General features: G+C 41.0%; 1 protein-coding gene across 1 annotated transcript; it reads left to right on the forward strand.

Annotated features, from left to right (window-relative positions):
• On the forward strand, positions 1-27850 carry NAPEPLD (N-acyl phosphatidylethanolamine phospholipase D). The gene is made up of 5 exons (XM_063134202.1): positions 1-236; positions 12755-13055; positions 19363-20009; positions 20468-20582; positions 25842-27850. Exons 1-5 carry the CDS (start codon positions 1-3, stop codon positions 25986-25988), a joined length of 1446 nt encoding a protein of 481 aa, XP_062990272.1. The 3' UTR covers positions 25989-27850.
• Positions 27851-27898: the final 48 nt, after the last annotated feature.

Below are 27898 nucleotides of genomic sequence, written 5' to 3' on the forward strand. Positions count from 1 at the left end.
ATGGTGAAGCGCAGAGCGCTGTGGAGCTGTTGCCTCGAGCTCTTGTCGCTGCCCTCAGCAGCTTGCAGGTGGGCAGCTCAAAAGGAACCGCAGCTGCAGTTCAGCGGCAGCACTCGGAGAGAGCAGCAGCAGTGGGAGCAGCACCAGAAGCGCCCAGAACCAGGAAGAAAACGGAATAACAGCCCAGTCATGGACGAGGAGGAAGAAGAGACGGCCCAGGAGCTGTGCCCGGAGAGGTGAGAAGCAAGCAGGTCCTTTGCAGGGCATGACCAGCGCCAGTTCAAAATGGTGTGCTGGGGAACGGTTGCTTAAGGCTGCACTCCTAGGCACGCTTACCTGCGAGTAAATCCCGTTAAACTAAATGGGAGTTGCTTCTAGGTAGACATACCTAGGATTGCATTGTAAATATAAGGGGGTGGTAGAATGCACACTGCTGTGTATCTCCATTGCCACATGCTTTACTTTCAGTTGCATTGAGGGTGCGTAAAAATTGTTCGGGCATACCTGCTGCTTCTTTTCCTGCTGTATTTATTCCCCATGTTTGCTTCCCGGCAGCCCTCTTTAAAAAAACGTGAATGGGAGAAGTCGATTTTTGTCTCTCTCGATACCACAAGACTAAATGAACGTTTTCACAAAGTGACACGAATAATCCGACCCTGTGCATGGCTACTGAGAAGTAAGTCTCATTCAACTCAGTGGTGCTTTGAAGGCAATGGGACTACATCTGAGTAGACCTATATAGGATTGTGCTGTATGGCTCTGGTCTTGTGTGCAGAAGTAAGCCTTTTTGCTCTCCCTTGGGCATACCTCCGTGTAAGCAGGGCTGCAGTCCTAGGCATGATTTCCTAACGTCCCCAATAGAGTCAGTGAGACTCATTCCTGAAAAAAAATATTCATATGGTCCAAGCTACACACAAGCCTTCTGATATGAAATGCGTCACTTGTGATTGTTGATAATGTGAAATAATAATAATTTAAAAAGTGGAAGCCTAATTTAATTTAATTGTAAGTTTTCCAATGTGGCCTGGGGGTTTTTTTTACACTGAGAAGTGTATTCAAGCCTCTTGTCCACTATTTGTTAATGTGGAATAGGGCTTTGGAAAAGAAATAACATGTATGATTTTGTTTTGTATTAAAGATATATTGGAATCTCATGTTTGAAAATGCCTGCGGGTGTGTTACATTTGAATTACAGCCTCAAAAATGAAAAGTATTTTTGTATAGGAATTATGTACTAAATATGCAAAAAATGATTTATGCACCACTTGTGCAAATGAATTCCTATGTTGATTAATATTCTTGCCTTAGCAGGATTGTGAATGGGGCTGTTGCCCATGATTTACGGCTGTTTACTGTTGCCGCCACCACTTTCCAGACATCTGCTGTAGTTCAAAGCATTTGTGAAGTTCTGTGCCATGAAACTATGGAATACAATTAAATGACCAGTACATAAGTGTGGACTTCTCTCTTGGTGTCAATTTAAACTGTATGCAGTTGGGTACATGGTAAATCAGTGTGCCTTGCTCTCTTGAAAGTTGGGAAATTAAAGGACAGTTTGCAGATGATTCTTGCATTTTACAATTGGGTATAGGGATCTTCATGTTCTGGAAAAATATTCATAGTGGTTAACTATTGTCACTTAGCTGTATGTTGATGGGTTTCTGTTGTGAGGATGAGTTAAGGGAGGGCTGCTGCTTTATATGAAAATGAGGTAGTAGCAAGGTCTCTCTCTCTCTCTCTTTTTTTTTTACTACAAATCAATAGTGAATTTCAGAACTACTGAAGTATTTCTCTTTGCCCCACAAGGCTTACTTAATTTGAGCTGTGCCTCATCAGGTCTTAGTGCTTTTTCAGGGCCATATTGGGGTTTAAAAGTAATATTTTGCAGTCCTGATTGAAATATCATTGTCCATTTTATGTTTTTTTAATGAACGAACAGCGCCTTTTGGAGGGAATCTTAGATGAGCTGCAAAGAAAATAGATGTCGTTCAATTGAGATATTAGCATGCATTGTGTCCAGTCCTTTCTCTCTTACCCTCTTCTTTCCCAGGGGAGTTTTGTCTCATTTTTTAGCTGGTGAATAAGATTGGACTGGAGAATGAAAGCCAGGCAGATCAATTCAGTTGCTATAGTTCTAGCCTTCGCCTTCATTGACATGGAAATGTGCTGCAGCAGTCTTCAAAAAGCATGTTACATAATCCCCTCCTCCTAAATTTGTATGCCTTGCAGCACTGATGTCTTATTTAACATGTTAGACATAAAAACAAAGTCCTGTAGATACCCATTTGTAGCGGGCATGGTTCTTCTACAGAGTTAATCCGAAAATAAGCAAGAGATTTGTTTATTTTTAATGAACTCAGTTTAAAATATGTTTTAAGAGACTGGCAAGTGGCCCTGGTTTTTAATTTGTCTGGTCTGACACAACTACAGAGTGCTAGCAAACTCTGTTTAACAGTATCAATAAACACTGATGTCAAAAGCAAACTAGTTGTTAAATGTGAGTCTAATTCGTTGTTTGTGCTCTTTGTTTGCTAGGTGACAAAATACAAAAGGGTAAGGGTTTCCAGAATTCATTTTTTTTAAAAAGTTGACATGGTGTGTTTACCGTAGTATTTTTTTGCTATTTTTTGCTATATATTTTTTAACCCAGAAATGAGGCACTGTACCTTCCTCATGGACAGTTTTCATTAGGACACTGTATCTCAAATTAATAAAACCATCCCCCCTTTCCCCAAAATCTAATGGATTTGTCCACCACATTTATCTGCCTTCCTCATGTTCTTCTACACCAGCTATCACTATCTCTCCCCCTGCCTTTTATGCTCTGTGTCTTCTATCTATCCCAAATCATTTGGTCAATCTGCTATTCCTTGTGCCACTTGAGTTAACTTGGAACTCAGTTGACAAGGGATTAAGCCTATTTATGTCATTTCAGTGGGGTCTCAGCCTCAAGCCTGGACTTTTTCTATCACCCTTCTCCAACATAGTGCCCTCAAGATGTGTTGGACAACAATTCCAGTTAACCCCAGATAGCATGGGCAATGGCTGGGGATGATGAGAGTTGTAGTCCAACACATCAAAAAGGTGCCAGGTTGGGGAAGGCTGATCGATACACCTGTTACTGTTGGCATAAGGTTTGTGTAAGTTCCCTCTATACTGGTGTTTCCTATTTCTGTAAAGCCGGAATGGGCAAGTTGGGGTGATCAGAGAGAGAGAGAGGATTGCAGTGTTGGGACTGCTTTTAGAGTTTATTAACAGCTGAAGAGTTCAGTACAGGACAAATAGATTGGCCAGCAAGATTAAGTGAATTTTTCTCTTTGACAGGTTTTGCTTTTACAGTCTTCTGCTAGCCATTATGTTTTATATTTCCCCCTTAGTCAAGAGGTTTTTCACCTCACTTTGCAGTGTGCTCAACATCCTGTTTATTAGTTACCTGTATTTTGTTTTTAAACTAAATTTACCACACAACCTGTCTTGGCATGATTAGTCTTGTTTGCTCCTACTTGTGGAGAGCTATAATTTAGATAATCATAGGCTATATTATGTTTGTTGGGTGCGTCCATTGGGAAGTACAGCTTCGATACGAAGATCTTCCTTTGCTGTTTGTGATTGGATTAGAAAACTTTGGGGTTCCTTCGTACTGTCAACACACGCCCTTTGCAAACTTGTGTCTATACAGTCTATAGTACACTGGTTAAGGGATTAAGAACATAAAAAGAGCCTGCTGGTCAAAGATGACACCTGGATTGGGATCTTTTCATGGTCTAGCTGGGATGGGCAATTTGTGGTCCTCCAGATGTTTTGACCTACAACTCTCATCAGCCCTCATCCAGCATAGTTAGTGGAGAAGGATGATGAATGTTATATGACAAAACATCTGAAGAACCACAAGTTGCTCCAAAGGGCTGGAATGTTCCACATACTAGATTGAATTAGGCACTAGAAAAAGCCTTTAGGTTTCCAGGGGCTATCCATTTAATATACATCTATTTTTTATTTTTTTAAATATATTGCTGCATCAAAGAAAGATTGATTCTTGCTGCTCCATCCACTAGAATTTCCACCCATTATTCACAGAAGAACAGGATTTGTGGGGGTAACGCTTAACTCTTACCTGCCCTTCATTACCAGTTTAGATGCAGCCATTTCCAGAAGTCAACTAGTTTTTCACAATAGGGAATGCTTGACAACACATTCTCTTGTGATTCTTTAATTTGGAGTCAATTTTTTTGAAGGTGGATGTATGGATTTCAACAAAATTCATGTTGTGACTTCCCTGGGCAACCAAACTCTCAGTTTCTCTAATATCACAGAATTCCACCACCATCACTACTGCATATCTCTGCCGTGACTTTCTCCAAATTGGTCAACCTATCTTTGTTCTTGTTCTGCTCTACTTATTTTTATTTATTACATTTATATCCCGCCCTTTTTCCTTCAAGGAACCCAAGGCGGTGTACGTAATCTTCCTCCTCTCCATGTTATCCTAATAACAACCACCCTGTGAGGTAGGTTGGGCTGAGAGTATGTGACTGGCTCAAAGTCACCCAGTGGGTTTCCAATGGCCGAGTGGGGACTAGAACGTGGATTTCCCAACTCCCAGTCCAACACCTTAGCCACTACACCACACTGGCTTACATTTCCTGGCATTATCTGCATGGCATCTAGCCCACTGCTGGTGCTTCATACATGATACACAAAGTAGTAGGAGTTCATTCCAGAAGAATTGATTGCAGTGGAGTTAAAAGGCGCCTTGGTCTATGCAATTGCATAGTGTCATGTGAAATGTTTAGGCAATCTTTCATTCTGAATGCCTAAGGCATTCAGTGTTTTTGTGTTTTCTTTTAGCACCATTCATAATTTGCTGGCTTCAGAATATCAAAGTATTTTCATACAGAAATCCTAAAGTGATTTCAGTATTGAAAAGCAATGACTGAAAAGGATGAAGAAGAGGGTGCGATGAATGGAAGGGATGGAAAAGAGTGCAAAACCCTGAAATATCAGACACTGTTGTTAAAGTTGCCGAAATATATTTCCTTTCTAGAGCTTGTTTTATACCTCTTTGCATTTGTTTAAAACAAAAGTAAGTAATATATCTTTTGCTTCCAGGCTGCTCATGCTAGCCTGAGTTTCAAGGTGACTTGTTTATGCATTAAAAAAGGGAGCAGAAGCTGCTGAGTGCTGAGTACTAGTTTTTCAGTCACGCTTGCTGGCAGTGCTTTTTCATTTTTGGCCTATTGGGGAAGCAGGAGCAAGACAGGATGAAAACCTGCTCTTCACCAATTATGGCACAATCCCACAATGCTCCTTGTGTTTTTGCCCCAACACACCCTATTATGTTTTACATTGTAAGGGAGAAAGGAAGCTTGTAGAGAGGTAGCAAATAACATACAACCAAAGGATACTTGCTCCACTGTCATTCAATCAATAAATACAGTTCCTCTAATTTTAGATTATTCTTTATGGAATGTTACCTTAAAAACAAAAGGTTATGTTATTCCCCCCTCCCCTGCGTTTAAAATGCCTTAGGAGGTTTGAGGCATGTTGCAATTGCATTGCCTTTCAAGGCATATGTAAACGTGTGTGTGTGTGTGTGAGAGAGAGAGAGAGAGAGAGAGAGACACACACACACACACACACACACACACACACACACGTATTATGAGAAGACTAAGAACTGCCTAGCAAATATTATGGGGCTCTTCATTCTGGAAAATTGCACATACCAGGTTACCCAGGTGAATATGCTGATGTTGACAGCCTCTCTTGCTCTCCTTTTAAACTCTTCTTTCTCTACCATTCTCATTTCTGCTTTGCCTCTGTAAATTCAAGTATCAATTGTCAATGCCTCCTCCTGTAAAGAGAGAACCAATATTGATAAGAACATAAGAAGAGCCCTGATGCTGGATCAGATCAAGGGTCCATCTAGTCCAGCGCTCTGTTCACACAGTGGCCAACCAGCTGTCGACCAGGGACCAACAAAGCACGACATGGTGCAACAGCACCCTCCCACCCATGTTCCCCAGCAACTGGTGCATACAGGCTTACTGCCTTGGATATTGGAGGTACAATATAATCATCAGGGCTAGTAGCCATCAATGACTACTAGTCTTTGTATGCCAGTTGCCAGATAATGTGAGTGGGAGGGTATTGTTGCACTTATGTCCTGGTTGTCGGCTTCTCATGGGCAGCTGATTGGCCACTGTGCAAACAGACTCCTGATCCAGCATGGCTCTTCTTATGATCTTATCAATGAAGAATTGTTTTCTTTTTTTCTTGTTGGGTATGCACCAACAGATGCCACTGCAGCTGGCTAACTCCTGTAAGTGCCTGGTCACAATAGGGCCCTCTTTTCAGGAATAATATGATCACAGAAGATTACAGGGACTGTTTCTATGATTAGAAAAAAGGCAAGATGCTTTTTTTTTAAAGTAAGTTGTTCGGTGCCTGTGCACTTCTGCAAATTCCGCTTCAGCTGTAGATTGACTGAAACATTAAAAAGCAATGCGAACATATTTTTTTAAAGTAACATCTAAATTAGCTCCAAGGCTGCAATCCTCTACCTGATTCCATAACTGATGACTTCAACATGCACAGCTGTGTGCAAGATTATAGTTAAAGTACTGCAGGACTAGAAAAATAACATCATTGTTAATCTGGCTATATGGCAATGCTTTCATTCCCATTTTGAAGATTTGACTGTGTGATGGTGGATTAATTATTCAGAAATAATTAAATATAGGCATCCTCATCCTAAATGAATTTGGGAATGCCCCATATATTTCAGTGGAATTTACTCTCAAATAAGGGTGCTTACAGTGTTAATATTTTATGAGGAAGTTATATTAATTCCTAAGGAACATTTATTTTAGCGTTGGCAAGATTTGTGGATCATGTTTTCATACAGTATCAGTAGTTAATATTCTATTGTCCTTCACACAAGTACCTAAGTGAAAAGGAAGTTGTACTGTGGTGTTAAAGTTTATAGAAGCCCCAAAGTATTTCCATTCATTTCTATCTTATCAGTCATATTTATCATTGGTGTAAGGGCAAACAGGATGGTTGCAGCTGGATGTAGTCATCTCACAAGTCATTGGGTGGCAGTAGTTACATTAACGAGAGACGCAAAGTATTTTCACTGCTTCTGGAGTAGACCTAAGCATCTGGGTGAATGGACTGACTTACAAGAATCCTGATTATTTATTTATTTATTTTAAAGTGGGTTTGGAACCTCTCCAGACAAGTAAATAATGGTTATTGACAGTTTGCACATGCGCACACACCTCATATGTTGAGGGAATGGCAATTTATTTGCCATAGTTTGCCAAGATGGTTAGCAGGCATCCACGCTGGTTCCCTTTTCGTGTGACAGGAACCCTATGGATATTTCTGCTTGTTTCGGAGAGAAAAAAATATGGCACCAACCATAGAATCCACCGACAAGAGCGACCACACTTCTCTTGACACTCTTGCCGCTGTGGAACATCTCCATGGTCGGCAGCCATTTCCCAAATGGAGCTGCTGCTAGCTGTCCATTTAGTGTGCGGAGGATAGTGGGATGCGTGGTTAAATCATGTACTGGTAAGTACTCTAACCACGGAAGGGTGGGTGGGGAAATTGCCCAACTTCTTAGACAGAGACAGATGCTGAGGCACTACCTAGCCTCTGAGAATACCGGTTTGGGATAGTGGCCAAGTGAAGGAGTGTCTGCTCGCAGAAGATGACTCCTCAGGAGTAAAGGCCTCGTCGTGAGTAATAATTCTGCCAGAATGCCTATAATGACCTGCAGCTGAGCCTTGGGTAGGGCTCTGGGAGTTCAGGCTTATAAACTGCAGTCTTAAGTAGGGAGTGTTGCTGGAACAGTAGCTTTGTACAAGTTCTGAGTCTTGCTTTCTTTCTCACTGATTGTCTAGCCCTTACTCCTCTGGATCTTCCTGTGTTGGACATTGTACTGCCTTGTGACTCCTTGTTTGCACTTGCTCTTGCCTGGACATTAGCACTTTGATTGTACCTTGCTAGCTGAGACCGTAGTCTCTTATGACTCCGCTTGTTGATTTCCTTTTCCTGGATTCTTGCTGTTTACCTGCATCCTGCTGGCCTAGACCTTGGACTGCCTTGTAAATTTGCTGTTGGAACTTACCCAATCTTGGCCTTGCTTGAAGAGGACACAAATATAGCACATACTCAAAAAGTTGCACAAAGGTACAAATACATCACTTTTAGCTCAGTGGGAAGGGTGCACAATCTTGCACAGTGAGGAGAAAGGGGCATAATGGTAGAATTAAGCAAACAAGCAAGAAAAGAGTATTGACTACCATTAGATCTAATTGTGTTGAACTAAGACTTTTGGGCTTTGAAAAAGATTCCCTGATCAACAAGACTACAGGTCACAAAAGGGTCAAAACTAGCTTGTTTGCAAGCTGAGTTTGACCGTTTCGGCACTGGGTAGCAGCTCTGGAGACCCTTCTTTGTTTTGTCCCCTCCCCCATTTTTGGTACCCCTGTGGGATATGGCCCAGGGTGGGGTGGGGGACAGAAATGGCCCCCAGCCCTCCCAAAGTCGCTCACCCCTGATCTAAAAATTTGGAATGAATTGTAGTGTATTGGTTGTATGTAAAGGGATGCTTAAAAGAATACACAGCTGTTAAGAGCCAAATGGAATAAATAGCTGTAAGATGCCATTATAGCAATAAGAAAGCTTAAAGTAATGTCCCACATTTTAGATGTGCAAATGTTGGTGGTAATTGTGGTGTGAGGCTGCTCTTCCATGTCTAGTTTGCTCTCCCTGTTACAAGCTCTCTTGGTCAGGCTTCTTGTCTCCATGACTTATTGGGAGGCCGGGGTCCCGTCCCCCCATGTCCTTCCCATGTTCTAAACATACAAACCAGAAGCCTAATTTTGAGATAACAGAACTGAGTAAAGTATCTCTCCTTTAATTAGCACCTGACTCCTAGCAAGGAGGAAATTAATATTTTTAGTGTACTTGATTAGCGAGGCATGTGTGTGTGGACATGACTTCCTTGTCCTCTCCCCTGGGTTTAACCTTGTCCTTTTCCCACTGCGGTCCTTTGTCATTTTTACATGCGGTCACTCTGAATCCTGGTATCTCTTCTAGTCAGGGGGCAGGAAGAGTGCGTTATATTCACCAGTGTTATCTTTGTGGGAGTAAGTTACTTCTTTGAATAGGGCATAGGGTAGATAGTTTTACAGTAGAGTTTTGTTTCGTCTTCCTTAAGTATCTTTTGCTTCCCTCGAATCTCTTTGAACATTTGTCTTTTTAATAAACCTTTTCTTCTACTTTGGACTAAGGATGTGTGATATGGGTTTCTGACCAAGTTTCAATAGGGCCTCTCCTTACATGGCCTAACTACTTACTAACATTACCTAGGTATTTGGACCTGGGTCTTGGGGAGGAAGGAAGGGAGTGGTTGGTTGGTGGTGCTTGGTGGTGAGTGCAGCTGGGTGTTCCTTCAATCCTCAGGAAAGTATATCTAGGATCTTCCAAGCTCAGAACTAGAGGAAGATAGGAGGGGTGTCAGCACTGTTTAAATAGAGCATTTGGCCCTGGGAGGTATATTATTGCGCCAATGGTAGGGGGGCACAAGCACGTGCACACTCCATTACAATAGTAGTAACACCAGTCTTAAAATCTCTTCTCGATCCAGAGGGAGAGGCAGGTAACAATTTTTTAAAAATTATTATTATTATTATTACATGCTCCATTACAATAGTAGTAACAGTTGAGAGAAGTATACTTGTTTTGGGCAAGGTATTGATATGAACCTCAAATGTGTGTGCAAAGCTGCAGAATAACTGTGAATCTGGGAGCTACATGTGGCTGTCCCCATCTGACTCTAGCTGTCACCTGCTCATGACATCACAATTTCACTTCTCAGCAAAAGGCTGCCCATATAGCAGTAGAGAATATGAGGAGGAGGTGGAGGAAGTGTCATTATATAAAGCCAAAATGATGAAGTCTGTGTATTTCTCATTGATAACAGTAATGCTCAGCTTCTTTTATTCCTCCATAAAATCTCAGCGATAATTCTGAGAACGCACAGTTTTAGATTTAATCGCAAAATGATAATGATGACAGTTCCAGTTGCTCATGCAAGCTGGTAAGTATTGTGTGTGGAGAAGCTTATCTGTTTCTTAACTGCCTCCTAATCTTTAGATGGTTTTCCTGCTTCAGGCGAGGCAAATTCCAAGAGCTGGTTTACAAGACAGTCCAAGGTCTAGGCTAACTGAATGCAGGCAAAGTTGAAGAATCCAGACAAGGGCAATTGTTGCCTTCTCAAGGATAAAGGCCAAGGCCTAAACCAGTAGGATTCAATTAGAGAGCTAATATCCAGGCAAGAGGGGATCCAAACACAGAGTCACAATATCCAATATTCAACACAAAGGGAGTAAGGGCTAAACAATCAGGGAGAATGCAGTCAAGCCCCAGAACTGGTATAAAGACACAGTTCCAGTAATTTCCCCTTCTTAAAACTGAGGCTTATAAGCTTGAGCTCCCAGAGCCCAACCCAAGGCTCAGCTGCAGGTCATTACAGGCATCCTGGCAGAATTATTATTCATGAGGACGCTCTTGCTCATGAGAAGGCCTTTACTCTTCTGCAAACAGTCATCTTCTCCTTCACCTGGCCACTATCTTAGCATGTATCTTTAGATGTTGGTGTTCTCAGAGGCTAGGTGGTACCTGAGTATCTCCTTTTAACTTGGAAACTGAGCTCTCTGTCTTTCTAGGAGGTAGATCCAAACCCATCCCCAACCCCCACCCATAGTTCCCAATACTGTCTTGGGCAGCCCTTGGGACTTCTGAAGCAGCCTGTTCCCTGGTGACATCTGGCTCCAAGGGCTTTAGATCTTTCTCTGATGAGGAATGCCACAGTGGGGTCATGACAATGTGCTCCAAGTGATGGTGCCAAGTCTCTTAAAGCAATTAAGGAAATACTTGACATCAGTGCAAACATCTATGGATTAATTGATCTGGGTTGCCCCTGTTGCAGTGGGCTTCATTGGAAATTATCTTGGATGTGATTTAATTCAAACATGCCTAATACTGAGAGGCTTTTCTGGATATTTCAATTAAAGTTTGTTTGCTTTCACCTGGAGTGCCTGGTCTCCATCTCTATATGTGATAGCTAATTTATATATAGAAGTGATTCTTGGCAATGAAGGTAACCTTAAAGCATTGGTTTGATACGTACCTTGTATATTAAGAATAAAAGTGCTAGGCAATACAACAAAGGCCTGTAGCCAAAATTTGGCTAGTAAATTTGGCTGAAATTCAGACATTTCTATGGCCTGGTCCAAACAACACGCTTTCCTCAGGTCAGTACTATCACTCCCAACTCCATTTTCTTGAGTCCATTTCCCACTTGACATATATTTCCCCTAAAATCCATGCTTCTCAGCTACTCTGTTCTCCTTTCTTCAGCCATCTTCCCATTATCCGTATGTAGAAATTAACCAATGATTCTATGAATGGCTCGCTATCAAAACCATTTTATTTATTTATTTGTGTTGGGAAAATTATGAATGGGGCCTCTAGGCATCAACCGCGTGGAAACTTTGACCCTGCAACCCTATTGAGTTCAACATCTTTGTTCTGGTGTATCCCTCAGTACTTAATATGCACCTGTTTCCTTGTCTATATATACACTTCTGATCGTTAATTGTTGCAACAATACAGAGCTTTTATGCACCCTTTCAGGTCTAAGTAACTGGACTAGCAATGAAGCCAGTCACTTGGTCCGCTATTAATGAGTTCATTTTAATCAAATGTTTCTGACAGAAGTTCATAGGGTGCAGCTGGAAAACACTTCCTTGTTAATCCCCACATGCATGAAGTCTAGATTTGTAAAGTCTCGATTTATAAATCTCAAGTCTGAAATGTAAAAAGCCAATGTAAATGGTGGGTGGGCAGGAGGGTGGATTTGACGTTGTTTGTAAATCCTAAATACTATTCATTATCAAGATGTGTTTTATAGATACCAGGTAGCATTTTAGCTTGTGATTCCTTCCTTTCCCCTTCCTAATGTGCAATAGGGAGTGCACTGCCCTAGTTTAAAAAATCACATGGATGGGAAAATTGACTTTAGAGACCACAGCTCTTCTGACATTAATTCTTCCTTCTCCTCATCCATGATCCCCTACCACCTCTGCCACTGGTCCCTACTTATTGTTGTAATTAAAAATGCACAGTAGTGCCAGATATGAAAATGTTTTCAGACTATTGGAATAAGAATGAACTTCCAAAATAAATTCGCACAGCTCATGAACTTCAGGACTGGTAGACTGGTATACTTCCAAAGATCAGATTAACCCCTCCTGGCATGCAACAGCCCAAGAGCTTGATGCTATGCATTGCAAAGAACAAGGTTTCAAATATACCACCTCATCTGCTTGCTAAGACAAGTTCTTTAAGCATTTTTTTTTTTTTAGTCAGAAATAGAGGAGGAGCTCACAGGTTTCTGTTGGGGCAAGGCCTTTATGTTGCTGTCCTCCTGCGTCATTCATGGAAATTCACAGGGGGGTCCAGATGATGCTGTCATCTATTTGTGATCCTTCTGTGTTTTGTTACAGCTTCTTCCATCTTTTCCTTCAATACAGAGAATCCATTAAGAAGAAAAAGAAGAAAAATGTCTCCTGGTTGCTACTGCCAAGAGCCCTCCATCTGGAAGCCCTCTATAGCTTTGATTTTTTGGTATATTCAGTTCAAAGAAAAGTAACTGTTCTTTATTTTCTTCTAGTTCTTCACCGAAAGATATTGATGACGAGCATCCTTTGTCTGCTTGCAATAATAATTCTAAAGAAGAAGTAAGAAAACGTCAAAATTCAAGTCAGGGTTCTCGAGGTAGTGATTCCTCCCGGACATCCAGGAAAAGCTTCAGATTAGATTATAGGTTGGAGGAAGATGTAACAAAATCTAAGAGAGGTAAAGATGGGAGGTTTGTCAACCCTTGGCCAACATGGAAATCAATATCTGTGTCAGGTTTTTTAAAGTGGACTCTTACGGAAAAGGACAACAGCAAGGTCCCATCTTCAAAGCAGGTAAATATTGATTACATCTGGTCATGCTCAAAGCATTTCATGACCACTTCACACTGCATTTGAAATATGTGTGCCTTTAATAACTGATAGAATGTGCATATATTTGATACTGTGATATTTATACCCAAATACAAAGCAACTTGTGCGAATTGGTCCCGAGAACAGAGTTGTAAGCAAAACTTGAACAACTGCCGTTTACTCTCCCAATAAATTGCTCTACTTATGTTGCAAAAAGATTTAAGGATCCAGATTAGCCCAAGACCTCTTTGGAGTGAGACCATCCTTGGTGGCTGCCTAGTAATGCCCAAAGTGTGTGTGTTTGTGTGTGTTAATATGTAAGTGAAGAAGAGTTTGCGCAAATGTGTGCGGGCAAAGCTCTATTTGCTTAGGTTTCTTAAAAGCTGGAGCCAGACCTATTCAGTATCAAGATGATTCTTGAATCTCTCTTAAGGTACAGTTTAGACCAGCTTTCTGTAACTTCCAGATGAGTTGCACTACAACTCCCATAACCCTCTCTTTCTGTTTGGATTATTGAGGATAGGGCAGGCTACCCCTCTTAGAAAAGAAAGAACTTGCATGTAATCTCATGTACGGTGTCCATTTCTGGAGACTACATTTTAAGAAGTATGTAGACAAATTGGAACTGGTTCAGAGAAAAACAGTGGAAATGGCAAGAACTATAGAAAACAAGTCCTGTGAGGAAAGCTTGAAGAAACTGTATATGTTTAGGTAAGAAGGGAAGATTTGAGATGGGGTATGATAGCACTCTTAAAATACCTGAAGTTAAGAGCGGAGGGCAAAAGCTTGTTCTCTGCTGCGCCAGAGGGCAGGAATTGATCTAATGACTCTGAGTTACATGAGGAGATCTCAACTGAATGTTAAGAGAAACTTAGTAGTAGTGAGAGCAGTTTCATGATGGAACCAATTCCCTAGGGCTGGGTGGACTCTCCCTTGCTGGAGTTCTTCAAACAGAGGCTGGAAAACCATCTGTTAGAGATTTTCTAGCTCTGGGTTGGGCAAGATGGCCTGTAGAACTCCAAAGAGTCGAGGAGGCGAAGCCCATCTCCCTCAACCCCAATCATCATGCATTGCCTTTTTAACAAAAGCATCACATTTTCCCTTCTGCTTATCATGTGACATAAATTCCTCTCTGCGTTGGCAAAATTGGGGCTTGCGTTCTATCATCCTGAAGGCATTTTTATACAGCCTGTAGTCTTAGCTAGGTGGAAGTGAATCCTCCCTTTTAAATTTTCCGCCTTCAGGAATACAAAGAAAATCCAGAAAGCATGAAACATGTATCTAACTTTTGATTCTATTTATTTATAAGGAAGATATATACTGCACCTTTCCATCAAATGATACTCAAGGTGGTCTACAGGATGATGATGAATTTTATTTACGGTCACAAAACCAGCAAAACAACACAACAATATGAGCACATATAATATTCCCAAACCGACAAAATAAAATGGGACTATGAATAAAACAATATATGGTAACAATTAATTAGTACATGTCCCGCATATTTTAAGAGATTAAAACATTATCACAATCAGATGATATCATCCCACACTGACAAGCAATTGCTGGAGCACAAAATTTAGCCACCTTGGAGGTTATCTGAGAGTTCTGATCAGCCAGAAGATAGTCTGTATAGAACACATCAGATCTCCCAGGTATTCCTTGTAAAATAGGAGTGAAGGTGGTCTACAGGCAACAGTCAATAATACAAAACTTGTATGCACAGAAACACCCTAACAGTCCTTAATCCTCTGGCCAATGGATGGGGCCAGAGCAGGCTTCCTTCCAGTTCTGCAGTCCCAGGACCACTGACACCTTGAACAGTGATCTTTCTAGTAGGGGCAGTGGGGAAGCAAAGACCCTGCAGCTGCTCCTTTTCTGGCCAATGGATGGGGGGGCTAGGCTTGTCTTCTCATTGCTTTCCTGGGAGGCAGGGATGGAACTTCCCAGTGGTCCTTGGTCTCTTCCCCTAGCTGGTGGTAGAAGGCATCAGCTCTGCAGTCCCAGGCAACACTTCTGCTAGCAGTATTGGATCTCCTGGTAACTTGCGGTGGACTAGAATGATCTAGGAATGGTTTCATTGTATTTGACCAGCTGTGTGTAGTCTAGGGGGATTAACTGTGGTCCGCTCCGCTGGGTATTTTATTTAAGCATTTCAGCTTGCCAGTTGGAACATTCCAATAACCATGTCTGCTTCAGCATGCTGCATGCAGGCCAGTACATTCCACATTGCCTCTTCAGGAGATGGCCAGGGTCTGATTCTGCTATTGATCATTGCAATCGGAAATAGGTTTTGGAGAACACATTCATCCTTAAATGATTGTCCCCTTCAATGATTAGAGGGTCCTCTATTGTCTAGTTTGTTCATGCCCACCTATGTAATGTGTTTTAGTTGATATGAGGTGCCTTTGCATATGGGTGTTTCATTCTAGGGTTTGGATGAGAAGAACATTTGAGTGCAAGCATCTGAATTGAGTTGAGGGCTAGGACGTTTTGTTCTGCACTGTTTTCCTTTATTTTGTGGGGTTAAAGTCTTACTCCCATTGCATAGAACTGGCTATTTACATTGGTATATGCTTGAATTGGTGTTGTGATACCCAGCATTTTGACTTCTTATGCCAGTTTCAGATATTTGTATATTAGAGGAGTAGCTGTCAGTATGATGTGCTGTATTCACTTTCTCCATAAAAGTATGTGGCTTTTGTTGGCAGCTTTTGGATAAAACTAAAGGGCTGCAACACACAGTTGAGACTTTTCGGGGAGTGGAGGGAGAAATTCCACCACACCACACCCATGGCTGATGCTAAAAAGAAGAAGAGGAGCATAATTTCCGCTGCCTTTACTCCCCCCCCCTGATTTTGCTCCCCTAAACTTTTCACATGGAAGTCAGTGTACTTTGTACAGTGTATGGGGAGGGATGAAAAATGTGAAGGGCCCTCTGGGGCATGGATCTTTGAGGACAGGGATCCATTGGCTTTTCCCTCTATGATCCTTGTCATGTTCTCTAAAGAGAAGAGGGTGGCCCCATATCTTGAGCCCAGCATGACCAGAAAAACATGCACAGCATATTTTTTAAAAAATTAAAAAAAAATATTTTTCTGGAGTCTCTGCCAGTATCTTCTGAACGTATTGCCAACAGCTGCATTGCTCCACTAAGTAACATTGGATATTATGTAGTAAGTTCCAAAATCTTAAGCTAATTAACAAATCCTACTGAAGCCAGCCATGCTTCTCCTAAATTAAAACTGATTTTTTTTTACATCAAGGATTATTTGCTTGGATTTAATAGCGCACACTGTTCCTATAGGCAGATGTGTCCATAGCCAATTTGTTACTGGTGTCAACTTTGAAACATCTGTCACTGCTCTTGCACGCTAGGTGCTTTGAGTCTAGTTATGCTGGCATATTTTTCCCAGTGAGCCAGTACTAAATAAAACTATTGTAAGATTAATTGCCTGGATTTCTGTTCACATAATTTACAGTGGAATGTGCTGTGATGTGGACTTGTATGTTGCTTTCAAGACTTTCTGATTTAATTAATGCTGCCAGCTTACTTGGGAAAGAATATACTTCTTCCTTGATCGTAGGATCTAGAGGGAAGAGCTCTTTGAACATTTCATGAAAAGAAGTTATGTGGTGTGTGGGTGGGAAGTTGTCATAATAACAGGGCGGAATGTCTGCATATGTTTTTAAGAGCCTGAATATGCTTCTGAATCCCTTAGGCTTTAGTGTGCTATTTTTGAAATGAAATATTTTTTACTTCTCAAGAATGGAAAGGTTTGGTGCGTCTTCCTGAATTGTTACATCTGTGCTGCATTTTAACAAAGTGAAGACAGTTTGGGGAGCAAATCATATTAAACAGGATACACAGTTTGGCCCTGGTGGATACCTATGCTTCACATTTGTTTGATAATTAATATTTCATAATTCTGTTTCATTCTGCCATGAGGTTTTTAATTTGGAATTGGAAAATGAACATATTAATCTTCCACAGTGGTCATCTGTGAGGGTAAAGCAACCTAAACGTAAAAGATAACGAATGCAACCTTTCAAATCTTTCTGTTGAAAATAGTAGCTGCCTGAATTATTCTTGTATTTCAGTTAGTTTCTGCAACTGTATTTTTTTTAAGCACTGAGGTGAATTTTACATTTGTGGAAAATGAATTGACACTATTATTTGTGACAGGAGGTCTGGATTGGAAAGTGAAGAATATATATAAAAAGTTGGTGAAGGAAATTGTGTGTGTGTGTGTGTGTGTGAGAGAGAGAGAGAATTGGCTAAAATGATTAGTGGTTTCAATAAGCCTCTGTGTGAGAGGATGTTGTGACTAATCTTATAATATAACCAAACTGGGATCTTATAGAGGAAAAGGCAACACAATACATTTATTGATATACTTGTTCAAATAAGCACTTGCGTCTGCTGTTGTGGCACTGCACGTGAGAGGTTTCAAATCACCCCCACCACCTCATTCACATACCCCCTTGTACAGGGGTTAAATTTATTTATTTATTTAAAAAATTAAACATTCCATTGGCACCAATGGAGGGTTTTCCTTTTTTTAGCCATCAGGCAGAAATGTCCAGGTGGAAAAGGTTAACTCTCCGGTAGTGGTGGACCCAATCCAGATTGAGGTCCTGCATGCTTACACTGAGGTCAAAAAAGGCTGAGGATCAGCTTCACACTACATATTTAATGTAACCTGTAGTTTAGCTTTCATATGCTGTACATATTACTGGGATGGGTTTTCTTATTCCATCATTGTTGATCTCAGAATGTACCAATCCTGGGCACCCCGGTTCTCTGGAGTATGAACTTAATTACCACAACTGAGGTCATGTTTGGTTTAAAACCTTTAGATTGCCTAGTATTATCCAGTTGGCCTCCTTTATTAATGCCTGATTTGCTGTTCCCTCCATGGCGGTCCACCACATTGCCTTTGGTGCTTTCTTAGTGGTAGTGGCTGGCCTCCTGGCATGGGGCACCCCCTTCTCTTAAGATAGTATGACAAGGATCCTGGAGGAAGAAGCCAATGGATTCCTGTGCACAAAAATCCATGTCCCATAGGACTCTTCACATTTTTTATCCCTACTCAACTATCAGTAGGAAAGTATGCCTTGCATTAACTTCCATGTGAGAAATTTAGGGGAGAACAATCAGGAAAAATGATAAGGCAGGGGAAGTTATGCCCATCTTTTTTTGACATCACTCATGTATACGGTGGGAGGGTTCTCCCTCCACCCTGCTAAAGGGTCTCAAATGTGCTCCTTTTTGCAGCCCTCTTTTTTTATCCAAAAGCAGCCAACAAAAGCCACACACTTTTATGGAGAAAGTGAACACAGTGCATCATATTGACAGGTACTTCTCTCATCCATAAATATTGGTAACTTAGCATAACAAGTAATTCCACAATATGCTAGTGATCGCAACACCAGTCCAAGCACATCTCAAAGTAGATAGCCAGTTTCATAATTCATACAGACACACAACCCAGCCATGTGACATACGGACATCCACATAAAACAAATAACCTTGTTAGCTGCTGCTTGTTTCTATCACTTGCTGAAATCTTTGTTGGTTTTCTCCCAGTAAATGTTGATTCTTCACACACACATTTTCATAGCTGCTTGTTATACTAGAACCTAGTATCACCCATCCATTCCTACTTCCTCGTCTCTAAAAAATGTTTAGAGGCTATGGTCAAAATGAGACCCCTCCTGGCAATCACTTCTATTGCTGAGGAAATGGCGCATTCGTAGACTGATGGCAATGATCCATCGTTTTGAAACCCAAAACACAACCCTCAGTTAGGAGAGTACACCCCTGTATTTCCTTAAAGGGACCTACGGAGACTAAGAGTTCCAGGTTGCTGCCTGTTTGTTCACTAGTGGCATCTACCACTGCTAGCTTTAAATCCCCTTTAGCACACGCACTCAACACCTATTTGTTCACCTCTTCTATGCCAATATTTGCAAGTCAACCAGCTGTATGGTCTTCGGTTTACAAACCTTCCTGAGACCTAGGATTCAGACTTCAAGTGTCACTCTCCTTCTGGCTGCCCTTGACCTGGTTGCTCTGAAGACACTAAGGACCGGTATTTAACCCATGGACTTTAAGAGCGCTTCGGCTATTGGGCGGTATAAAAATGTAATAAATAAATAAAATAAAATTACACCTTGTTGGTGCTGCTTTCCTGGCTGAAGGCTCCAAGAGATAGACAATGCTTGTTGCATGTAGGAAGGTTATGCTTTCTGATTTTTGTCCTTGTTGTTCTTCTTTTGCTAGGAACTTGACAGAGTTCTTCCAGTGTTAAAACCTTATTTTGTCGATAACCTTGAACTTGTCGGAAAAACTGGAGCTGGTATGAGAGTAACATGGCTTGGACATGCATCGGTAATGGTGGAAATGGATGAACTTACATTTCTTACTGACCCTATCTTCAGCCAGCGGGCTTCTCCAGTACAGTTTGCGGGCCCTAAGCGTTTCCGAGGACCTCCATGTACAGTAGATCAACTCCCGAAAATAGACGCAGTGGTGATCAGCCATAACCATTATGATCATCTGGACTACCACACCGTAATGAGTTTAAATAGTCGCTTTGGCAGCGACCTGAGATGGTTTGTGCCCCTGGGTCTCTTGGACTGGATGCAGAAATGCGGCTGTGAGAATGTAATTGAACTGGACTGGTGGGGAGAAAACTGTGTTCCTGGTCATGATGCTGTTACCTTTGTATTTACGCCTGCTCAACATTGGTCCAAGAGGACTGCAACAGATGACAACAAAGTTCTCTGGGGAAGCTGGTCTGTCTTGGGACCCTGGAATAGGTTCTTTTTTGCAGGAGATACTGGCTATTGTGTTGCATTTGAAGAGATAGGGAAGCGATTTGGACCTTTCGATCTTGCAGCTATTCCTATTGGAGCATATGAACCAAGGTATGTAACCTGATAGGCTGGAACATGTGACCTAAGGTATAAAATGTCCACTGCTTAGATAGCACCAACAATGTGCGGGATGTACAGACGATAGGAAGTGATGCAGCCCTTAAAATGAGAGCTTACTATCTAAAGACAGCAGGAGGAGGAGAGGCTAGGGTTTGATGGAAAAGGCTCAGGTGAAGAGTAGCTAGCAACAGACAGTGCAGCAAAAACCCAGTTATGAGAAAACAGGGAATTTATGGAGGAATTTAGACTTGAGAGGCAGCTCAGCAGCTAAACAGGGAAGCTGTTCTTGGCAACATGAAAAGAGGGAACGAAATGGACTAGTAAGAGAAATGTTTATATGGAGAAGCTTGTATTGCAAGAAGAGCAATAAAGAGAAATACGTTTGCCTGTATACTTCCATTATCTTCAGTACAATAGGCAAGGAAAAATGTTTATCTCTGTTTTGGTAGGTGGTTTATGAAATACCAGCATGTGGACCCTGAAGAAGCAGTAAGGATTCACATTGATGTACAAGCGAAGAAGTCGGTGGGAATTCACTGGGGGACCTTCACTTTAGCAAATGAGGTAGGTGTGATCCAATCACTAGTGCAACTATGGATGTCTAGAACATGTGTCCCCATGTTTTGATAACAGGATTTCATCTGAATTAAAATAGGAGGCACCCTTCACTTATATTCCAAACAGTTTTCTTTTAACATTTGTAAGAATTACTCTCCAATAGAGGAGACCATTTCTTGTGATACTGGCATGAGTCCCTGATCTGTGCCTCTTGCCTGGAAGGAAGCCAGCTCAAAACATTAACTCAAGCAGAGGTGGAATAGGCGGCATTTTCTTAGGACTGGTAATTCTGCATTGGATGCAGAATTGGATCCAGGATGCTTAATACGAACTGGTTTGAGATTTGAGTATTAATAGAGGGACTGACAATTTTATGTATAATTGAAGAAACCAGTTTTGTCATCTTTAATGGAATCCTTATACAGCTAATTGCATCTCATCAAAATGTCCTTGTGTTTTTCTAAGCGGTTTTACTTTATTTATTTATTTATTTATTTATTACATTTTTATACGGCCCAATAGCCGAAGCTCTCTGGGCGGTTCACAAAAATTAAAACCACAGTAAAACACCCAACAGGTTAAAACACAATTACGAAATACAGTATAAAAAGCGCAACCAGGATAAAACCACACAGCAAAGTTGATATAAGATTAAAATACAGAGTTAAAACAGTAAAATTTAAATTTAAGTTAAAATTAAGTGTTAAAATACTGAGTGAATAAAAAGGTCTTCAGCTGGCGACGAAAGCAGTACAGTGTAGGCACCAGGCGGACCTCTCTGGGGAGCTCGTTCCACAACCGGGGTGCCACAGCGGAGAAAGCCCTCCTCCTAGTAGCCACCTGCCTCACTTCCTTTGGCAGGGGCTCATGGAGAAGGGCCCCTGTAGATGATCTTAAGGTCCGGGTAGGTACATATGGGATTATTATATTTTTTGTGCTAATTATATTTATAAGGCAGTTAAGCACTTCTAATTTGGGCCCTGTTTAAAAGTGCGGATTTGGAAGCATAAATCACCCATGTTTGTGAAATTCCTGCACTTTAAAGTAGATTTTTAAGAAGGACGGTGAAGTCCACAAACCCTTCCCCGCCACCTTTGCACACTACTTTCAGTACAGAGATACAGAATGCAAATTTATTTATTTATTAAAGTTACATCCACCCTTTTAAATTGCTTTTCTTACAAGGCAGCATATAATATGTAAATTAAACCATTTATAACAATATAAGAGGATTTGTGACTGTCTGTATGTCAGTGTCTTATTGCCAAGACTGTGAAACCTACACATCTGAAACTTGGCATGCATACTAAGGGGACAGGCATACTAGGGTGCGCAAATTTTAAAATCTAAAATTTGGATTTTAGAACTCAGTCATTAATTTTAATTAGTTTTAAATGTGCCTGCAGTAACAACTTCAGTCACTAGGGGCAGACATCCCTAAACAACACATTGCTTTGCAGTCGATGCAGTTAGACACCACAGAAGATAACTAGACTGAGGGACAGAGTTATACAGTTCCCCCCTCCCCACTGCTGTGGCTCAGCCACCCTCAGGGGGATGGCGTAGACAGACCCCTCCCTCAGGGGGGGTATATGGGTGCACCATGTTATGGGCTGTATCTCGGGGTGCCAGCAGGCATGGCTTCATTCAGACAGGGTGGCCCAATGTGTCCAACTGTGTAAGTTTGCTTGAAGGCTTTACTGTACCAAACCAAGGGCTATTCCAATCTGTAGAAGCCGGGTCCGTTCACTAGTAACAATAGAAAAAAACCCTAATAATTAAAACTAATCACAATAAAACTAAATGGTGGCAGCCAGCAGTAATATTAAAACAGCCCAATAACCAAGAGATCAGAAAAAATAGCAGCACAATTATAGCATTCCTTAAAATCCTTAAAATTGTAAAAACACAGCAGCAAGCAAGTTTATTTATTGATTGTATTTCTATACCGCTCAGTAGCCGAAGCTCTCTGGGAAGTTCACAACAATTAAAACCATAAAATATAACTATACAGATAACTTTAATGCCCACAAAGTCCTGTAATGATGAAGCCTGTCAAATCCCAGTTGGAACAGGCTTCCAAAAACAAGGAGCTATGCTGAAAAGGACCTTTTCCTTGTGCCTGCCAGCTAATTGCTTTGACAGGCAGGCACACAAGATGGACCTTGGACATGTATCTTAATGTGCAGGCTGGCTAATATAGATGAAGGTGGTCTTCAAGTAACATGGTCTCAAACCTTTTAGGCCTTTCAGTACTAGCACTTCCCTTGGTGTCTGGAAATGCACTGGCAACCAGCGTTGCATATTCCAGCCTCCCGGCACCTAACAATATCTAGGTAGCTCCTTGTTGAACGCATACCGTAGTGACTGCCATAGTCAATCCTGAATATCGCTATGGTAGCCTTCCCCAAGCTGGACCCCACCAGATACTTTGGGCTGCAATTGTTATCATCCCTAGCCATTGCCCATGCTTGTTGGGGCTGATGGGAGTTGGTCCAAAACATCTAGGAGACACCAAGCTTGGAAAAGGTTAGACTAGTACATGAGTAACTGAGGCAATGTCTGACATCTCCAAATAGAATCTCAGTTGAATGCACCAGCCTAAGCTGGTAAAAAGCACTTTTGGCTACTGGTGGGAGTGCTTGCGCATAGAACAGTTTGTCAGAGAGGATTAAGCAATGGCTACAGTCCATAAACCACTCAGGCTGGCATAACTGACTTTACCCAAATCCAGTGGACTAATCTTAAATGACGGTGCAGCACATCTCAAGTGCTAAAGATGTGGTGCTCCAACAACTGTGTCATCATTTTTTACTTCATGCGTTGTGCCAGTGCTGCAGGCAGAAAGGCTGGCAGCAACGTTTGTGACTGAAGTCCCTCTCTGGTTTCGGTGAACATACTTTTTGTTGTTATCCATCATACTAAAAAAGTAAGCCTGATATGGAAGTTATCTTATCCACAGAAATTCATAAGCAGGAGTCACTCATATACCATTACTTTAATGTATATTTAAATATGTATACTTGTATCTAATGAAATTAGTCTTTTGGACTGGTGCTTGGCAATTACAGTTTTGGTAAATTCAAAGAAAGCACAATATATAGTAATGACTTATTTGATTACTGAAGATAATATTTACCCCTGCTAATATGTGGTTCTCTAAGTCTTCTGATACCACATTCATATGTAACACTAAGTTGTGGTTTGTTTAGCCCAATTGTGGCTTGACTGAAGAACTGAACCCACTTGGGGCAACAAGCCATAGCTTGTTTTATGGCAGTAAACCACAATGTCAAACCAGGTTTTGTTGTTGCTTATGAATCTTGATTTAACTGAAGTTTGTTGTTATGTCTAAACTCAGGATCCTGGCTTTTTCATTGTATGTTACTGTTCCTTGCCCCAGCCACTCAGCTAGAAAATGAAAACATTCCCCACACTAAGTGACTCTTGCTGGTATTTTTCCAAAAGTAGCCTTCTCTTCTCATTCTGACAGGCTCCTTCCCCCCCCCCCCGCTCAAATTCTTCTGACAAGCCCCTCCCTCTCAAGCCACCCTGCCTATGTTCACTGTTTCTGTGCAAAAAGAGAAAAAAATTAAAAGGACTGCAGCCCACTTTACTGAAATCTATCCAGGGCAATATTTTCAAAATGCAATTTAACCCCTATCAGGCTACCCTGATTTTTACACCCATGGAGGGTAATGCAAATAACTTTCAAAGGGAACAAAAGATTACGGATGTTTTCAACTTCGCAGTTTAGACGTTTTTCCTCTGCTCAGTTGTTGGAAATTTACTCCTGACTACAAGGTACTTATCATGTCAATGACCAAAAATCATTAATGAGGGCAAGTGTAGGCTGCATTTAATTCCAGGTGGTCCTCTGATAAGTCATCTATCTGGGCTACTGATGGATGTCGTGAAAATCCCATTGGGCTGCAGGAAAAACTCCTGCAGAGAAAAAAAAAACATTGTCTCCCTTTGAGATAATAGGAAAGGGTTAAGACATTCTGGAATCCAGCCTCTGTTGGACATGTTTAGGGAGGAAGGGAAGCTTATATGGCTTGGGGCATGCCAAAAGCTAAAGATCTCCAAGGAGAAGAGTGTTCGAATTCCTGACCATTTTTTATACAGGCCAGCTTGTACTGGTCAGTGAGCTTATGACATGGAGATGGCCATGCTAGTAAAGGACATCTACAAAGGCCTTTGGACATCAGCATGCTACAGGCATACGAGGCATAACCTAGACTGTATGCTTGCAGAGCTTATTCTCTATGGCTGGTTCTCATGATTGCCACAGGACTGTTTCCTTCTCCAGCAAGACTTGCCACCTGAGTTTGGACGACACAACAAGCTGTGTCCAGGCAGGTAATTGGGCAAATCACACTACATACCCACCCCACGATTAACCAAATCAACATGTCTTTTTTAATCTTAGTGATCACGCAAACTAGGTCTATCACTGAGCTACGGCCACACAGTTTCCTAATATTTGTTAGTATTAGCTGCAGTTTACAATAAATGTCTTAACTGAAAAAGTTGTGGACAAAATATTGTGTGAGCACTGTATGTTGTGTGTGATTTTTCACAGGCAAGAGCGGAGTAGATTCATGTATATATAAACACCTTCTCCCACAAGTGGTATACTCCTGGGTGTCCTTGCATTAAACTCATGACCCTGTTCCCCGGCAGAAAACTGCTGCTTGAAATACAATGGGCAATCTTCACATAACTGCTATTTTCTAGTACCAGTTTGAGGCCTCTCACTTTCTTTCTTTTGCCTTTTCGGGGCTGCCCTTCTCTTTCTCTGGACTGTGTCTGGGCTGTGAAGTATTTTTCCTTGGCTTGCCACTCCCACCCCTCTCCAGGAAATTTGCTCCAGAGAAAAAGTTGTTCTAAAATCTGGAGGGCCAAATCTTGTCGCCTACTTCTGATTTGGGTGACCTTGTCGGGATTATAGATGAATTGCAGTCTCAATTAATGTGCTCTGGCTTCAGTTGTTGTTCACTGGTCCTGGAGTAAGGATTAAATCCGCAGTACTTGGTGCAAACTATTACAGAAGCACAAAGTACGCTTTAAGGGGTAGCTACATTTAGAGCTTGCATGACTTTGTCGATGTTTCCACAGCAAAAATAGACCTTAACTAATTTCAGTGGGAGACAGAATTTCCCCCAAAATTTGGAAGAGCAAAATATTCAATTAATATTAAATCTTTCTCAATAGCTTAAAATATGACTTATTCAATACTGATATGATTTGATTTCTCCACAGTACTACTTGGATCCTCCAGTTAAATTAAAAGAAGCTCTTGATAGATATGGATTGAAAACAGAAGATTTCTTCGTCTTAAACCATGGAGAATCACGAGACATAAATATAAATGATGATGGATTTGAAGAAAAACCCAGTTTCTTATGAATAACAACTGAAAAAAGTTAAGTGATATTTTTGTAAAATTTTAAAGCATTTTAAAGATTTCAGGTGTTTGTTTAATGATCTAACAATCCCTAAATCCTTGCATACCAGCCTTATAAAATGGCAAGTTTTTAACGAATGAAATAACAACTCTGGATGGCATTAATCTAGCTACAAATGCACTGTAAATAAGCAGTTAATTACATTGCCTGTGAAGTTTTATCTTTTTAAAATTGTTAATTTGTTATAGCATTACCAGTACAGGTCAGCTGCTGGGAATTAACTACTTAGGCTACTATCCAGAAGACCGAACATGGCATGCACACTCATTGGTTCTTGGCACAGCAGTTCCCCAGATAAGTGTTTTAAGCCTCTTTACCCCCAGTTTAAAAAGTGGATTTCTAGTTCAGTGCTGGGGGAATTACACTGAAAAACAAGGTGAAAGCCTCACATGCATATGTGGATGTAGATGTGGAGACTGTAGCTTCCTGGCAGAGAAAGTGAACTGTATATATAAATCGGTTTCTGCATGCATTTGACCCCCAAGCCTGTTGTAGCAAATGTGTGAGATTTCCCACAACAGCACCCTGGGTTGCATGTGCAGATGGGTGTGAGCTTCAGTACAGGGACCCATATGCACACTAGCCCATTGCATACATTGCAGTGCTTAAGGAACTGCTTCATGCCTAATGTGAGGAAGCAGAGTCGAGGTACTCCTTCACCCTCTCCCAGCAATCATCTGATCAGCAGGAGCATAGGGGAAGGTGTCCATTCTCAGTAGCATGAGAATGCAAAACAGAACATTTCATTTCTACCCAAGATTATGGTACCTGTGTGTTCATAGCTGGATACTGGATAGCAGCCTTGTACATGAATTAAAGCATTTCCTTGGAAATAAATTGCACTGAAATCTGAGAGATTTTGGTAGCTGTGATTAGGATCACAGCTTTCATTTGGGATCTGCCATCCTGTAAAACAGGCCATTGTCCTAGCCTATGCATATTTACTCAGACATGAAGCCTACATCAATAGTATTTATGTTCTAGTAAGTGTGGTTAGCCTTGCATACTGAAGTTGACAAAATACAGGTTACCATGGCTTGGGCTGGTTTTTATATTAGGCTGCAATCTGAAAAGCCACACCATATTAGTCTAATTAAAGGCAATAACACTAGCAGTAATTTTGAGTTTTACAATCAACATAGTAGTCACCCTGAGTAAAATAAATGTTTTGAACATTGTAGCCTTAGTGTGAATTAGTCCTTGGACCATTATCTCCCGTGAGCAGAATATTCACCCAGAGGGTGTGCCCTGTGCCTTCATAGCTGTTGAAATGATAGGATTTTTGAGATGGAGTCTTCCAACATAATTGTTACTAAAGCACATTGTAAACAAAATTCTGATATTACTGAATGCTTGTATTTCTTGATTTGCAAATATAAGAGCCAAGTTTTGAAATGATCTAATGAAATGTGCCTTTTTAAAGACTTCTATTAAAAAAATAGCCTATTTTACTGCTGGCCAGAATTTCTGTAGACTTGCATTGTATCGTCACTGTGAATTTGCTCTTTATCATAGGCCTGAATACTTCAATTGTTTGAAAATTTGATTGGCAAGTACTTTGTGTAACTAAACCATCAGTTTGTTGTTCTCTGAAATCTTTATTCAGCTTATTTTGTTTCTGTTTCCATTGCCAACTGTGAGGTCTAAACAAACAGTTTTAGCAGAATTATGTGGAAAAACATGTACAGACTGCTTATTGAACTGAAAGCATGATATGATTATGGATTTGTAAAAAATGGCCAAATGTACCTGTGTCAAACTGCCATGCTAATTTACAAAATAAAGTGTTCTTGCTCTGAAGTATTCCATTTCTTTGTCATTTTATTGTACACTTTTAAAACAGCTATTTGT

Source organism: Elgaria multicarinata, chromosome 9 (assembly GCF_023053635.1).
Source record: "Elgaria multicarinata webbii isolate HBS135686 ecotype San Diego chromosome 9, rElgMul1.1.pri, whole genome shotgun sequence".
In the NCBI taxonomy this organism is placed as follows: Eukaryota; Metazoa; Chordata; class Lepidosauria; order Squamata; family Anguidae; genus Elgaria; species Elgaria multicarinata.

Excerpts from the sequence above, each read along its gene's own strand:
- NAPEPLD (XM_063134202.1), top strand. The coding sequence starts at position 1 with ATGGTGAAGCGCAGAGCGCTGTGGAGCTGTTGCCTCGAGCTCTTGTCG. Across the intron at positions 13,056-19,362 it reads AGGTCCCATCTTCAAAGCAG|GAACTTGACAGAGTTCTTCC; the intron begins GTAAATATTGAT and ends TTCTTTTGCTAG. Across the intron at positions 20,583-25,841 it reads CCTTCACTTTAGCAAATGAG|TACTACTTGGATCCTCCAGT; the intron begins GTAGGTGTGATC and ends ATTTCTCCACAG.